At 42.1% G+C, this 13,719-nt stretch overlaps 1 protein-coding gene across 3 annotated transcripts in view; it reads left to right on the top strand.

Annotated features, from left to right (window-relative positions):
* Window positions 1-13,719, top strand: part of tanc2b (tetratricopeptide repeat, ankyrin repeat and coiled-coil containing 2b) — a 140,804-nt gene that overhangs the window by 34,906 nt on the left and 92,179 nt on the right. For all 3 annotated transcript variants that reach the window (XM_056429844.1, XM_056429845.1, XM_056429843.1), the window contains one exon: window positions 8,658-8,762. In XM_056429844.1, coding sequence (XP_056285819.1) covers window positions 8,696-8,762 — 67 coding nt within the window. In that variant the 5' untranslated portion in view covers window positions 8,658-8,695. The remainder of the gene's footprint in view (window positions 1-8,657; window positions 8,763-13,719) is intronic.

The following is a 13,719-nucleotide window of genomic DNA, read 5'->3' as shown; positions in this document are numbered from 1 at the left end:
GTTGTAATATATTGTGGTTGGCAACAAGTACTTAAAAGTAAAGATAAATTTTAGCTATTAATGGCATTAAATTAATTTTAAGATGTGGTAATGTATTTTCTAATTTTTTATGGCTAAATCTGTTAAAACATTATTTTTCAAATGATGTTGACGTTGGGCTGGTTGACTTCTGTGTGCCAGAGTTTGTTAATTCTGAGTGGTGATCTGAGTGAGATGCCTGATGCAGGTGTTCTTTACTGCATTGACTGTAGGCTGTTTTGAGGTAAGGGCTGGTGAGCCAGTCTGCCAGCAGTTAGTTGGACAAGCCATCATAGAGTTGCACTTAAGCCAGCTATCCAGAGGACTGACTCCCAGGCTGCTTACTCCTGGGTTTTAGCTTGCACTTGCTTGCCTGATTAGCCTGGGTTAGGCACCCTTTGTTGCACCTGGCTTACTACTGCTTGATTGCTCAGCTGACCAGAGCCTTTTTTTGATATTGAGGCACCTGACATTTGAATAATTTACCCTTTACCTATTGCCTTAGTTAAATTATCCTCATGCCTCTGCATACAGATAGGCCTATTGAATAACTTCTGCAAGATTATTTTTACAGTTTGTTCAACTCTATAGTTATAATGAAGGTAATTTCTCTTTCAGTTTATTTGAGACTAAAATTCAATTTATTTCACAGCAAAATTTATTGACTAGAAATTAAAAAATGGCCTATAAATTTCACACATTGACACTACACACTTTAGATCCTGGGAAAAATTCTTTATTATTTCTTAGAATTTATCTGGTACTTATAAAGTAATCTGGACTCTATAACAAATTTGTATACTTCCTCAAACTACTTACTTTGGATACTCTACACTGCAAACAAACACCCATCACCATTTGTGACTTGCTGGGACCATCCCTGGCTGGTGGAGCTATCTGCCTCCCCCACCCATCCAAGCCCATCCTGCCCATCTGCCCTTCCTGCCCCATCCCCCCCTCTCCCCATCCCTGCCCATCCCCTCCCATCCGTCCCTCAGAATTCAGCATGCTTTTTGAAAGGCATCGGGCAATCACAGCAGGTTTGCATTGCACAGCTAGGCATAGGTTTAGGGCAGTGGTAGTGGTAGTAATTTCAGTGTGTGGAAGTTACATGGTTGCTGAAAACCAGTCAGTGGGTGTGAAAAACCAGTAGTATGGCTAAGACTTTGTTGTTTTTATGTTTTTTCATTATTTTTCTTTTAATTTTCATTAATTGTTGTTTTTCAGCTTGTGTTGTGTTTGTTTCAAAATAATATTGCAAGTTAACTTTATGAATGAAAAAATAGACACAAAGGTAAGAGAAAAAAGGTTTTAGTCTAAACAAAAAACAATAACAACAAAGAGAGGGGTTCTAAATAGACTAAACATATGAATAAAATGATAAAACATGTAAATAATGAATGAAAAAATAGAAACTCAATTTCAAGAATTTTTTCCTACTAATACAAGTTCCCCAATTCAAACTAATCTCAAAAAAAATGTTTCACATCACTATTTTGGGTTATTTGAACAGCCATGTATATTTTTTCATGTTGAGGAGATGGCAGTCTTGGGATAGTATGTAAAGACAGACAATACTGTATGTAAATACAATATAATCTAATATTGTTAGATAATATTAATAAAATAATTAATAATATTGTTGAAGTGTGATGAAATGAAATTTTTAAAACTTTGACAGAATTTGAAAAGAGAGATCAGGAGAGGAGTGAGACTCAGAAATTTATTTTGCATTCAAAGACAGAACACACAGAGAGACAGACCACAGACCACAATCAGGGTCAGATACGAAAGACAGATCACAGCGGGGAAGACCCACTAACCAGAACACCATCTTTCCCCAGTTTTCCACTGTCTCCCACCCTGCCCCAATGAAATATTTTAATATTTATATGAAATTAAATCTTTATAGTTTATTGCTTAGTAAATTTGTTTTGCCTTATATTTGTTTGCTTTTACGTTTTTTTTTGTTTTTACCATTTTTGGGTTTTACTTTATTTTTATTTTCAATAAAGTCAATGTCACATTGTCACTGGCCTTGTGTGTCATGTGTGTGTGTGTCTCCTGTGTAATAATGTAAAAAAGTTTTCCATCATAAAAATGCTCTGATCATACATTTAAAATAATATTATAAACTATGGCTGAAAATATATTTGTTGTTGTACTGTTATTGTTCCTTGTTGACACTGCCTGTTTTGTCCATGCTGTAATTATAATTTATGCATGTTATTAACCACCCAATTTATCTTATTATCAGAATATTTAAATCAAGAAATAAAGTTCAAGCCAAGTTCCAATTACCACACATACACACAAACATACACACAAGTGTAATACACTTCCAAACACAACAAAATTACACACAACAAACAAATTCAATTTAATATACAATTTTCAAACAACTTGTGCTTGTTCACCAATATCCATACACACCACCACCATACCAAAAGGTAGTCAAATTAATCATTGAGGTCAACATGATCTGCCTGACCTGTCTGGATTGGGTTGTTGGAAAAGTCTGTTGAAAAATAAAAAAAATAAAAAATGGATAAAAATAATGTAAATTAAACCTGTCAATGATGGGATGTGGAATATTGCAAATTACTTGAATGTGGGAATATGCAAATTACTTGAACTCGTGGCTCTCCCTGTGGCCCATCTCTGGCTTCTCAGGCTGGATAGCTGAGCACTGCAGAGCGATGACGGAGGGTTTACACAGCCTCCACAACCTTAACAAAATGGTATCAAAATGGGAAACACATCATGTAGTAGACACAGAATTTGATGCACATATGAATGTGATGAACCAATGTGACAATGAACTATTGTGATAGTTTTGGAGTTGGTAATAGTTTTAGTTTTTCTTTTCTTCTAAGTTTAAAAGTAGTCTTTAAAGTCTTTAAGTAGTTAGTGATTCTTTGATATTAGTATACACCTATCAACTATCAGAGATGCTGGCTGCCCAAAGACTATCCCTGGCTGCCTCAGGTATTAGCAGTCAACAGTCAGTGAGTCAGCCAGTCTCAAGCCCCTCACCCTCACACAGGCATCATTAACCTAACCACATTAAACCACACTCAATCACAAAAATACATAATCTAAAATTCTTACTTTGTTTGTTTATGTTTTTTTTATTTTAGATTAGCTACAGTAGCACAGCTAAAACCACATACCAATTAGCATAATCTATCATCTGCTTCCTGGTTGAGGTAAAATACACAAAATAACATTAAATTAAAAAAAAAATATAAAATATAAATTTATTGAAATTGAAAATTGTTGAACCAAGAAAAATACGGTTAATCGCTCCAAGTGGTTTGAATATGAAAACGCTGCCATGCGCGCAATGCTGGAGTTGAAAATACGCCGCTCCTCAAGTGGTGGGGGGGCATTGCGATTGATTGATTTTGAGGGGAGGGGACCACGGCACCTTCCAGGCAGCAGCTGCCTGGAAGGTGCCGGTGAGGGCTCAAAACACCATCGAGCTATCTGGATGATGGATTTCAACGCGATACGACCGCAGCCGGATGAAAGTGTCTCATCACGCCGGTGAATGTGCCTTTTTAAAGTGTTTATTTAACACACCGGGGGAGCGCCGTGCCCGAGATACGGAAGAGCCCCGAGCTGCGATGCCGCATCCGCTTACGCACATTAACCCGCGAGAGCGCGCTGCTTTCTCGGCATTTCCTTCCCGACGGCCGGTACACGGGCTCAGAGTGGGAACGAGAGATGCGTGCGCGCTCACACCCTCGGGTGAAGCGCCGCTCGGACTGCGGGTGCATTCCTGCGGGCGCCTATGTCTCCGTGGCGTCCCGGCTGTACGCGTGCGTGTGCGCTCACTTGCCGACTCAGTAACCCGTCCTCTAAGATGTCATACATCGATCGCCTCCTCGAGAAACAGACGGCGATATCACACCTTGTGCCTTGAACGTTTTTCGTATTTCATCCGCAGTCCTCTCGGAGACGATATCCACTGACTGAGTCAGGAATTTTTTCTGGGATTGTGATTTAGTATTCTAATCACAGAATGCCTTCTGGCCCATGCGCTAACCAGACCAGACACAATAAGCTGCTCTCCGCTCATATTTTATGCCGAGGTGAAGTTGCGGTGAGTCGCGCGGATACTCGCGCAGCCGGGCCTGAGTCTCTGGAGATGAAGCACGCGCGCCAAGAGCTGAGTGACCCGTTGTCACCTTACACCCCGCTACCGCTGTCTACAGCTCGTCATGGGACGGCACATGACACGTACCAATGGGTTGGTTGCAGACAGACTTTTTATCATCGCTCGTCAGCCTACATTTACACTCAAGATTTTTGAAATGGTGACGCAGAAAAGTTTAGGATATCATGAGGATTCTGAAACGCAAGCGTCGAATAGTTCTCGTCAAGCCCCAAGGTCGTCAAGAGAAGGCCTCGGTCTCACTCTGGTACAGAAGTCTAATCTATACGGTGGTTAATATCTTTATATGGACGGATCTGGAGACACGGGCCACTTGGCCGAGGTTATATGCATCCTCTTGGTTGGAGAGATGGAAGTGGGCCGGGAGCCTTCTCGGCGTTGGGATACGATTTCACTCGCGGGACCGCACGTTCTGCTTTAGTTACGTGCAAAAACTCTTGTTTTTAACATGCGAATACAGGTGGAAATGATCCTTTTGGCATCTGCAGGATGATATTTCAGCAGTAGACCCTTTTGTTATCGAGAGACGCGCGGCCCTGATGCTCCTTTGTTCTTTTGAGTATGAAACATTACATGTTGTGCCCTTTGTGGCACATATAATTATTCACACATTGTTTCTGAAAGAACAAAAATGAATGAATGTTTTGAGGGAATGTTTGCCTGAAGCATCGGGTTACTCGCTTGCCAAGACAATTGTATCGGGTGCTGATACTACGTTTATAATCTTCTCTTCTCTTTAATACACGGGAGTAGAGCTGCTGCATCGGAGACAAAAGTTAGAGAGAAAGATGTCCGCCTTTCCTCTCAGACCAACTGATTCACATCGGGGCTCATTCTTGATTTAAGGGGAACGTGTCACAACGGCCAGGCAACGCAACACCGCTCGGACAAATGAGGTCAAACATATTAATGTCAGTGATACCTCTCAATCAGAGGAGTTGAGACGTGTTTTTATGAGCTCTGGAATTATTTGTCCGTGCGATGCAAACTGAACTGGATACTTGAAAAGATAAAACACTATAAAAATGCCATAACCTTCACTTGAATTGGCCGTGATAGGCGCCGCTATTGACCGGGGAGGGAAATGGCACCCGCTGTCACATGCATCATAAGATGCTATAAATATTGTCTTCCCAGAGAGTTGTTTTATTCTCCCTGATACAAAGTACAACAATACAATGCTTTTATCTATTTGTTCATACATTTTTCTTGTTTAGCTGCAATTGCATGTCATTGTGCAACCCTTTTGTTGAAATCAGTTATTGTGAAGAATATCGATACTTACAGTAGCATTTTAATAAATTTCTGTGCTACATTCTCGCTAATGTACAAATCTTTGCATCATAGTGAGATTAAAAAAAAGGTTATTCTAGTGGCTGGGTTGTTAGTGTAGGAAGCGCTTGGCCAGTGCTAGCCACTACACTACCGTGCAGCCCTTTATTTAATTGTGCAGGATCCTCTCGTAAAAAGAGATGATATATTGAACAGAAATGTACGTTCCTTTGTTTAACTCTGAATTATCCTCATATAGTTAGCTCATTATATTTAGTGGGCTGTGTTGTGGTTTGAAGAGTGATGCGGGGATCAGATGATGGCGTGATGGATGTGGGGTGTCATGAACCAAAAAAGGTCTTAATCGAACACAAAGAAAGTGAGTCAATTCTGATTTTAGTTTCTTGTGCACACGACAACAGAATACTTACTACTCACCACTCATGCTTCCCTCAAAACAACAAACGGCTGGATTTTTTTTTAGAAAAGACCTGAGTCGATCTGTGGCTCAGTCTGGCCTCATTTTGGCAGCTACAGTGGCTCCTCCCCCTCAATTTTCACCTGGCATATTGTTGTTGACTTCTCTTTCATTCCTTTATCTTTTACACTTGAGCTAAACTTTAAATTGGCAACAGCCAGGACTGCAAACTTGTTGAGACTTACTGTGGACAAATACGTTCAAAAGGAATACTTCACCTACAAAAGAGACATTGGTCAATCCTCTATTACTTTTCCCATGTGACCTTGAGAAAGTCGATTTTTCTCGCATGCTCTGATTGAAGAGAATCAAAAGAAAAGTCTTGATGCATTGAAGTAAATGACGGTCTTGTTTGACAGCAGCAAAACCAAACCACACAACTCCTGCGGTATAATCCAAGTCTCATGTCTCCAGTTGTATGATCGCTGCTTCACCAAAGTCTTACTATTCAAAACACGTTTGCAAGCTGGCTACACAAGCTGATTCAGAGCGCTGCAGCCCGAGTCCTCGCTAACACCGGGAAAGTGGATCACATCACTTGAGTTCTGAGATCTCTACTCCGGCTTCCTGTCCGACAAAGATTGACTTTCAAATTCTGATGCTGGCTTATAAAGCATTAAATGGTTTAGGGCCTAAATACATTTGTGATCTGCTGATACCTTATGAACCATCCCGACCCCTCAGGTCGTCTGGGTTGACTTCCTGTTCCCAGAGTCGTAACTAAACATGAAGCAGCGTTCAGTTTTTCTGCTCCACATATCTGGAACAAATTACCTGTAAGCTCTGCAGAGACCCTCAGCTCCTTTAGATCCAGATTGAAGACTTGTCTGTTTGCGTCGCCTTTTAATTGAACAAGATTTAAGGATATAAATCAATTTCTCCATCTCACTACTGCATTTTATTACTTTAACTGCACTGACTTGTTGTTGAAATTATAAAAACAAACTTGCCTTGCCTTTACATGTACGTGTAATCCAAGGTGTAAATTTAAGGAAAATCTATTTATATTAATCAAGAACCGTCTCAGTTTTTTGATACTTTGTTTTGCTTAAGAGGCGCGCAATTATAACAAAATATTCTTCAGGCAATGTGTGAATGGTCATTTAGTGTGAGAATTATATATTCTTTTCAATGAGAGTCAAAGATACCTCATTACAATTTAGGAAAATCCGCACCTACTCTCTCAAAAATAAAAAATAAAGAATTCATAAATAAATCAGTCAAGCGAGCAAAAGATGGATTTGGTACGTCTCAGTTTCATCTCGCCTGACTATAAACATCATGAGTTGTCTCGTAGTCGTTGTCATTTCCCCAGCGTGCCCCTCGGTGTCTGCAAGTCTTATGATCCCGGAGCCTTTTAGACCCTCTCTAAAGGTCAGGGGGGGATTGTGAAAAACATTAGTTAAGCAGGCTTGGGGGGGAGGAGGAAAGGGCTTTTTGAGAGCTTTTCCATGTCTTCCTTTTTATTTTTTTATTGTTTGGGTCCTTAGCTAGCTTCTCCGCTGGAGTTCGTCTGTGGGCTCTGCTGAGTCACTCCCACCTAATGAGGAACATCTGCTGCCATGCCTTTTACTATTCACAGCAGAGAGATGTGTGTTCCTGTATGGGGGGGGGGGGGGATTAGCTTTTTAGAACAAGCTGCAAAAATAAAGACAATGTTATTGTTTAAGGTGTCTATCTGTCATCATTGTTGCTCCTTATTTGTTCTGAAACATCCTCTTCCTTACCTCTATGATTCATAATATTAAATATGGCATTGACCTTCTCAAGGGGAAGCACATGGTTTTCCTCACTTTATTTCCACAAATTAGTGTTTATGCAGGTTCTGTTTATTTACCACAAACTGCCGATGTAATGTCACCCGCTGCAGAGAGACGTCAGCTATACATCGCTTTAAGCTGGTCGGCATGTGTCTGTGTGATCACCACGGATGGATACAGAGCAATAGATATGGCGTCGGGGGCCGATTCAGTCTTGTAAAAGTTGCTCAGAGCCGCATGAAGCAAAGTGACTGCCGAGTATGAAATGACCCCGATCTTTCAATATGGGGCCCTTACAGCAAGCCCACAAGCGTCTCCTGTAGCTCCGCCTCCGATCCACATCCCTATCTTGTTCTATGGGCTCATTCACAAAATAATTCTGGATTTGGCTAAAAGTGCTTTTTACAACTTGTAGAACCTAATTATTTAGATAGGTGTTATTCAGTTGTTTGTACTGGGAACTTGATTTCCCTCAACAAAAATCAATTTTGGGGCCCCATGGCATCGTTTGACTGACATTGTCGTTCCACCGTTTGGCCACCATGTAAAAATGAGCACTTCCTGGGTTTTTTTGATAACTGAAAGACTCTTTTTTTGTTGTTGTTCTTCTGACCCGCAACTTTTTCCTCTTGTCCCAGTACGAATATTAAAATAGTCCTACAGCTGTGGCATGAGTGTTATAATTCTCACTTCAACTCTATTCACCAGCAGTATTGGCAAAATATCATTGAGCCAAAAAAACCACGATTAAATTCACAGCTTTGTGGATACCTTTCCATATGACAGATATCAGAATGCATACAGCAAGCAATACTTGATTCATGAGTCATAGGATGTGGTCGTAAAAGCACTGCCTAGTTTTATTGTGACGTGTTCTATCTGAGTTCTATTCTTAACAATGTCTGTTCTCACTGAACTCATGTTCACTGTCATTTCTTTCTTTCAACAGATTTTTCTGTAGTTCGGTCCAGGGCATCAGCTGCAGTCATGTTTAGGAACAGCTTGAAGATGTTGCTGACGGGAGGGAAGGCCAACCGCAAGAGCCGCAGCAGCGGTGAGTCTGTCTTCTGACGCCAGCCACAAACAGAGCCGCGACATCCTGTCGGCACACAGAAGGTGTTCGCTCCTTCTGTGGGTTTATTTTTAGGAACAAGGACACGCAGTTCAGAAGTGGAAATGCATTTTGGTTCTTAAGGAACAATCTATGACTGCTCATGACTCCTTTTCTGCCTGTAATGAATCCAAACCAACTCATCGGCGGTTCTGCCGCTTAAATAGCGTGGCCTCCCGTCGTGAGAGTCAAACGGTGCTTTTCTGCCGGCGCCTAAAATATGCCCCGTCATCTCGTTCTGTGAAGAGTCTTTTGTTTCCATCGTGCACTCGCAGTAGTTTCCTGATTCTGTGGTCTCGCTCGGGGGCGACGTGACCCGCTCGACAAACTCTCCTGGCATCACACTCAGTCGCTTAATGTAGGTTTCACTGTTTTGTCGCTGGAGGTTTCTGAAGTGTTTCTTCCCTCCTCCATCTCACCTATAGGAACCTTCCTGTTTAACGGCCGCTTCTCCTCTTCTGTGCCATCGGAGCTGTAATTAAGGCACAGCTTTAATCTCTTTGCAAAGCAAACTCAACAGTTCCTGCAGCTGTTTCACAGAAAAAGCTCCGCTGCAGAGCAACAACTTTATTCCGCAGTTCGGGTGAACCTCAAGGTCAAGCAATGCATTGTGGTTCTTGTTGTGTTTCAACATGGTTCTATCGAGAATAACAGGGTATCTGGCCTAAAGCTCAGGTAACCTGGAGGCCTCGACGAGTCGATAAAGGCTCAAGGGCCTTTCTATGATTGAGGGATTGCCTCCACATGGCTCTCACCATGGTAGCCGGCTTGCAGCTAACGATGCTAACAGCGCTACCATACACATCAATGCCTGAAGCTGATCAGTCCTTTTAGCAGACATATAGCAAACACTGTCATCACTATTCATCAACTCATAAAGCAGTTACTTTTGTGAGAATAGGAAATGACTAAGTATGAAGTATCCTCTACACACTTTCTTTTTCCTGTAAGTTTGGCCTTTTACAGGCAGACCGAATGTCATCGTGAAAGCAAGCTTTCAAGAGCCAAATCTAATCACTGATGGTTTCATCATCCCATAGTCATTACATCCTGCAGTCAACTTCATCTTGATAAGAATTAGCAACATTTCATGTAATCGCTTAATCCATCCGTTCATTTTCCTGCCACTTATTGGGTCCAGATTCATCGACTAAGTTACGAGAAATTGTTGTGATATACAAATGTCAATACAATCGAGTACTTATGAATAATAGTGGGCTTTATTTTGCTCCTGCTTTTCAATCTTTCTTTGGTTTAATCTATATGATCAAGTGTTACATTTAATTTGACGTGGCATTAAAAGGGTATTTTTTTACACTAAGCTATTTCTCTGTGTGGTTCACAGACCAACCTGTACGCGACGTCTCCTCCAGAGTCAGGTGAAATAACACAGTGGCCATGTCACCTCTTGTTCCTACATGGGCATTACTGTCGCTCAAGCCTCATAAAGCCCTCACTTAGAGGAACGGGGCCTTGGATGTGGTAAATACTCCTGCCCAAAAACAGAACTGTTCATTTTGTTCCATTTAAGTTGCTCTCATCTGAATCGAATAAGTTTTGTATTTTTGCCAAAGCGATGGAACAACCACTAACTGTCTCTTCGAAATAGAGTCTTTATTATGGTAGGAGAATGGGATATCTGAGGTTGCTTTTTTTGGGCAATGGTTTTGGATACTTTCGCTGTGGATTCAATCATGCAGCTCGCTGAATACGTGATTATTATTGAGATTACCGTAAAAAGCAATCGGGTGGCAAAGGTTTCGAGTATAAGATGCTTAATAGCTGCACCTTTCCAGATATCAGTTGTACGTAATTCATTTCTTCTCTACTTAAGGAGGCCAGGTTTAATTTCAGGACAACAACAAAACCCTCATTTAACATTTGACTTTCTGGTTGTAATCGATCATACTTGGTGTAAAAAGCTTTTTTTGTTCAAGTCTTTGGTTATCCATTAGCGGCGTGTTGAATAAACGTGCTGCTCTAAAGGGTTGGGGTTAGGGTTAAAGCTAATCCAGTATTGTAATAGTCAGCGAACTCTCATTTCTTTTCTCCAAGCTTTTTTATATAAATCATAAACAAACATGCAATCTTTCGCAAAAAAAAATGCTTTTCCTGCCTTTCAGGTAATTCACATGGACGCATGCACACATCGCATCTGAGGATTCGTCCTCGTACATTGTGGTGTCCTTAATCCCGTCGAGGCTGAACTAAACCGGCCTCCGCCTGTGACTGGAGGACCTTTCCAGTGTTTTGATATCCGTTGCCGTCACTTTGCCTCCCGGCAGACGAGTGCTGATCTTACAATCTGGCTCCTCCGCTGAAACGTCTGCATCCAGCGGTTTGTAGAACATGGAGGACGTTGAAGACACAATTTACATGTATCAGTTACGCACACACAGATTTTCTCTCAGCCGCTCTCCAAGGACATATGTGTGTGTGTGTGTGTGTGAGAGAGGGGGGGGGGGGGGGTTACTGGTTTAAGCAACCCTGACTTATCAGTTTATGACAGACAGGGAGCGCTAGTAAGCCACATCCTGCTGCTGCTGCCGTGGGAGGAGGAGCACTCGGGCTCAAAGAGAGGACTACAAAACTGTGGATGCGCCGGCTGCATGAAATGGGGTCTTCTGGTTCAAGTGTGAGATCGCGAGATAAGCCGAGCGTCCTCTCTGCGTTTTGATGCAGCTTCAAGTGAGCGTCCGGCTTCAGGAACCCTCCAGATCTGAAGGAGGAACACGCCCTCTAATCTGCAGACAACAGACGATCCAGCTGTCCCTTGATCTGCACCGGAGACGCCGTGTGCGAGCCCCGAAGTTGCTAAACTGGAATGAATGGTGTTTTTTTAATTGAATAACACAGATTAGCCTCTCCGATTGCAACGATGCCGTGTGGATCTCTATTGTGACACACTCGGGGAGCAGGCTGTTATCTCCCTGCATCTACACTGTGCAGACTGTTTTGTCCTCAGGCCACTATTTATAAAGATATAATACACAAATATTATAGCCCACTAGGACGCTACTTCACTGCTTTCTCCTTTTTTAGGGCACATTCGCACACCTGTGGCTTGTTTCATTTGTTTCAGAGGACAGGCAAGCTCCATTGTTGCCTAGTCCGCTCTCCTCTGGTTGGTTTATCAATCTGATTTTATAAAGAAATAAGCAAAAGCATTACATCACGCGGAGCGACTGCTGATCGGTTGGACAGTTTATGGCGACTGACATCGCCACGTCGAATGAAAATCTAATTATTATTATTAGTTTGATTTATCGCCTGGATAAAGGAGTGTCCTCAGACACTATCATTATTAGTGAAGTCGGGACCTTGCTGCCATTCCTCTCACTGCAGACTCTTTCCCATAAATCGGCCTTCTTAAATCTGAAGTGAACGTTCACTCGAGAGCACGCGTGAACAATCTCACACCCTGAGACTCGAACGGTGTTTAAATAAAAAGGTCAAATGTCTTGCAGTGTTTTTGTATTGGATGGCGCTAAGAGTCTTTTCATTTCGACGATGATCAGCCTTCAACGAGTGTACTATATGTATTTAAGGCTTTCTTTGTGGCAGAGAGGCCAGCAGCACTTTCATCCAAGTATACCCGCCTGGAAAGCCTTAAAAAAGTGAGTTAGAAGGTCTCGGCTGTGACATTGTGCCTGGAAAATGGAGCAAAGTGGAGGCGTTTTGTTTTATTTTTGTGGTGCAACGGGGTGAAATTCTGCCTGCAGTGTCCTTCTTGCAGCCATCAAGTGGGTCTGGACTTGAAACAAAGTCAGCAGCCTGACACTGCAATTACACTTCATGGCAGTGGCTGATTGGAAAAGTAGAAATGGGGTTGAGAGGTCGGGGTGTCTGGACCGGGAGTTGTTGCATGACTAATAAGCTCTGAGAGCGATGGGCGTGACAGCTGTGCAGACGACTTGTAGCTCCCACACGTGAGCACAAGTTCAATCTTCTTTTTAAACTCACCTGAAAAGAGACCGGCAGCAAGTCGTGTGGACTATACGCCGCCAAGACAATGGTGAACATTGATGTGTTATCAATAGTGGCCAACTGGCAGAAAAGGAACAAGAAGAGGCATCGTGTCCCGTAGGGATGTTACGATACCAGAAATATAGTCAATACCGACATTAATACAAGTCCATTATTATCAATGCACCATTCTATAGCACAGTAAGAATCCCATGTCCTTCAATGCTCATTTATTATTAATCCCCGATAAACCGCCGCAAGTTTTTCACCAAAGACAAAATCGCACAAGATGACATTTAGAATAGTTTGAACACATTGAGGCGATTGAATTAATGTTAAATTGCTGTGGATTGGAGAAGGAACTCTTGTCAACCCGTTCTTGTTCTGTAACAGAGGAGAATGATGCCAGCTGATTGGTAGAAGCATTCACTAAGAAATGGATGAACTAAATTCACACGCATTTTTGTCTTTTTTTTTGCCATTTCCCATAAAGGGAAAGAAAGAGTCTGTTATCATAAAATGCCGGCACACGTCGCTTTAATTTCCTCCACGTTTCCTCCCTTCAGTCAGACGAGGAGCGGCTCTGACAGGCAGCAGGTGCTTGACAGGAATCGAATCGGTCCCCCTTATCCCGGCGCTCTAATTGATGGCTCCTCTCCCACAGTGGTGGAGAAATCTAATTAGAGATCATCAGATCAACAAACAGGCTTTGAGCGCTAAGGCACAGCCACACACCAGGCCGGCTAATTTTCGTCAATCCTAAAAACTGCAGATAAACCCACCCGCACCGTGCAAATCAAGTTAAGCCATAGCTTTTTTAAAATTCATATTATTTTTTTGTACAAATGTTCCTTTAAGATCACTTGAGATGCGACTGTGCACAAGTTGATTTAAAGCACACAGGCCGATAATAAGCTTGCATCGCCGCTGCCCA

This window comes from Pseudoliparis swirei, chromosome 13, assembly GCF_029220125.1.
Source record: "Pseudoliparis swirei isolate HS2019 ecotype Mariana Trench chromosome 13, NWPU_hadal_v1, whole genome shotgun sequence".
Lineage (NCBI taxonomy): Eukaryota > Metazoa > Chordata > Actinopteri > Perciformes > Liparidae > Pseudoliparis > Pseudoliparis swirei.
Note: the sequence above shows the minus strand (reverse complement) of the source record. Positions and strands in the feature narration are given on the sequence as shown.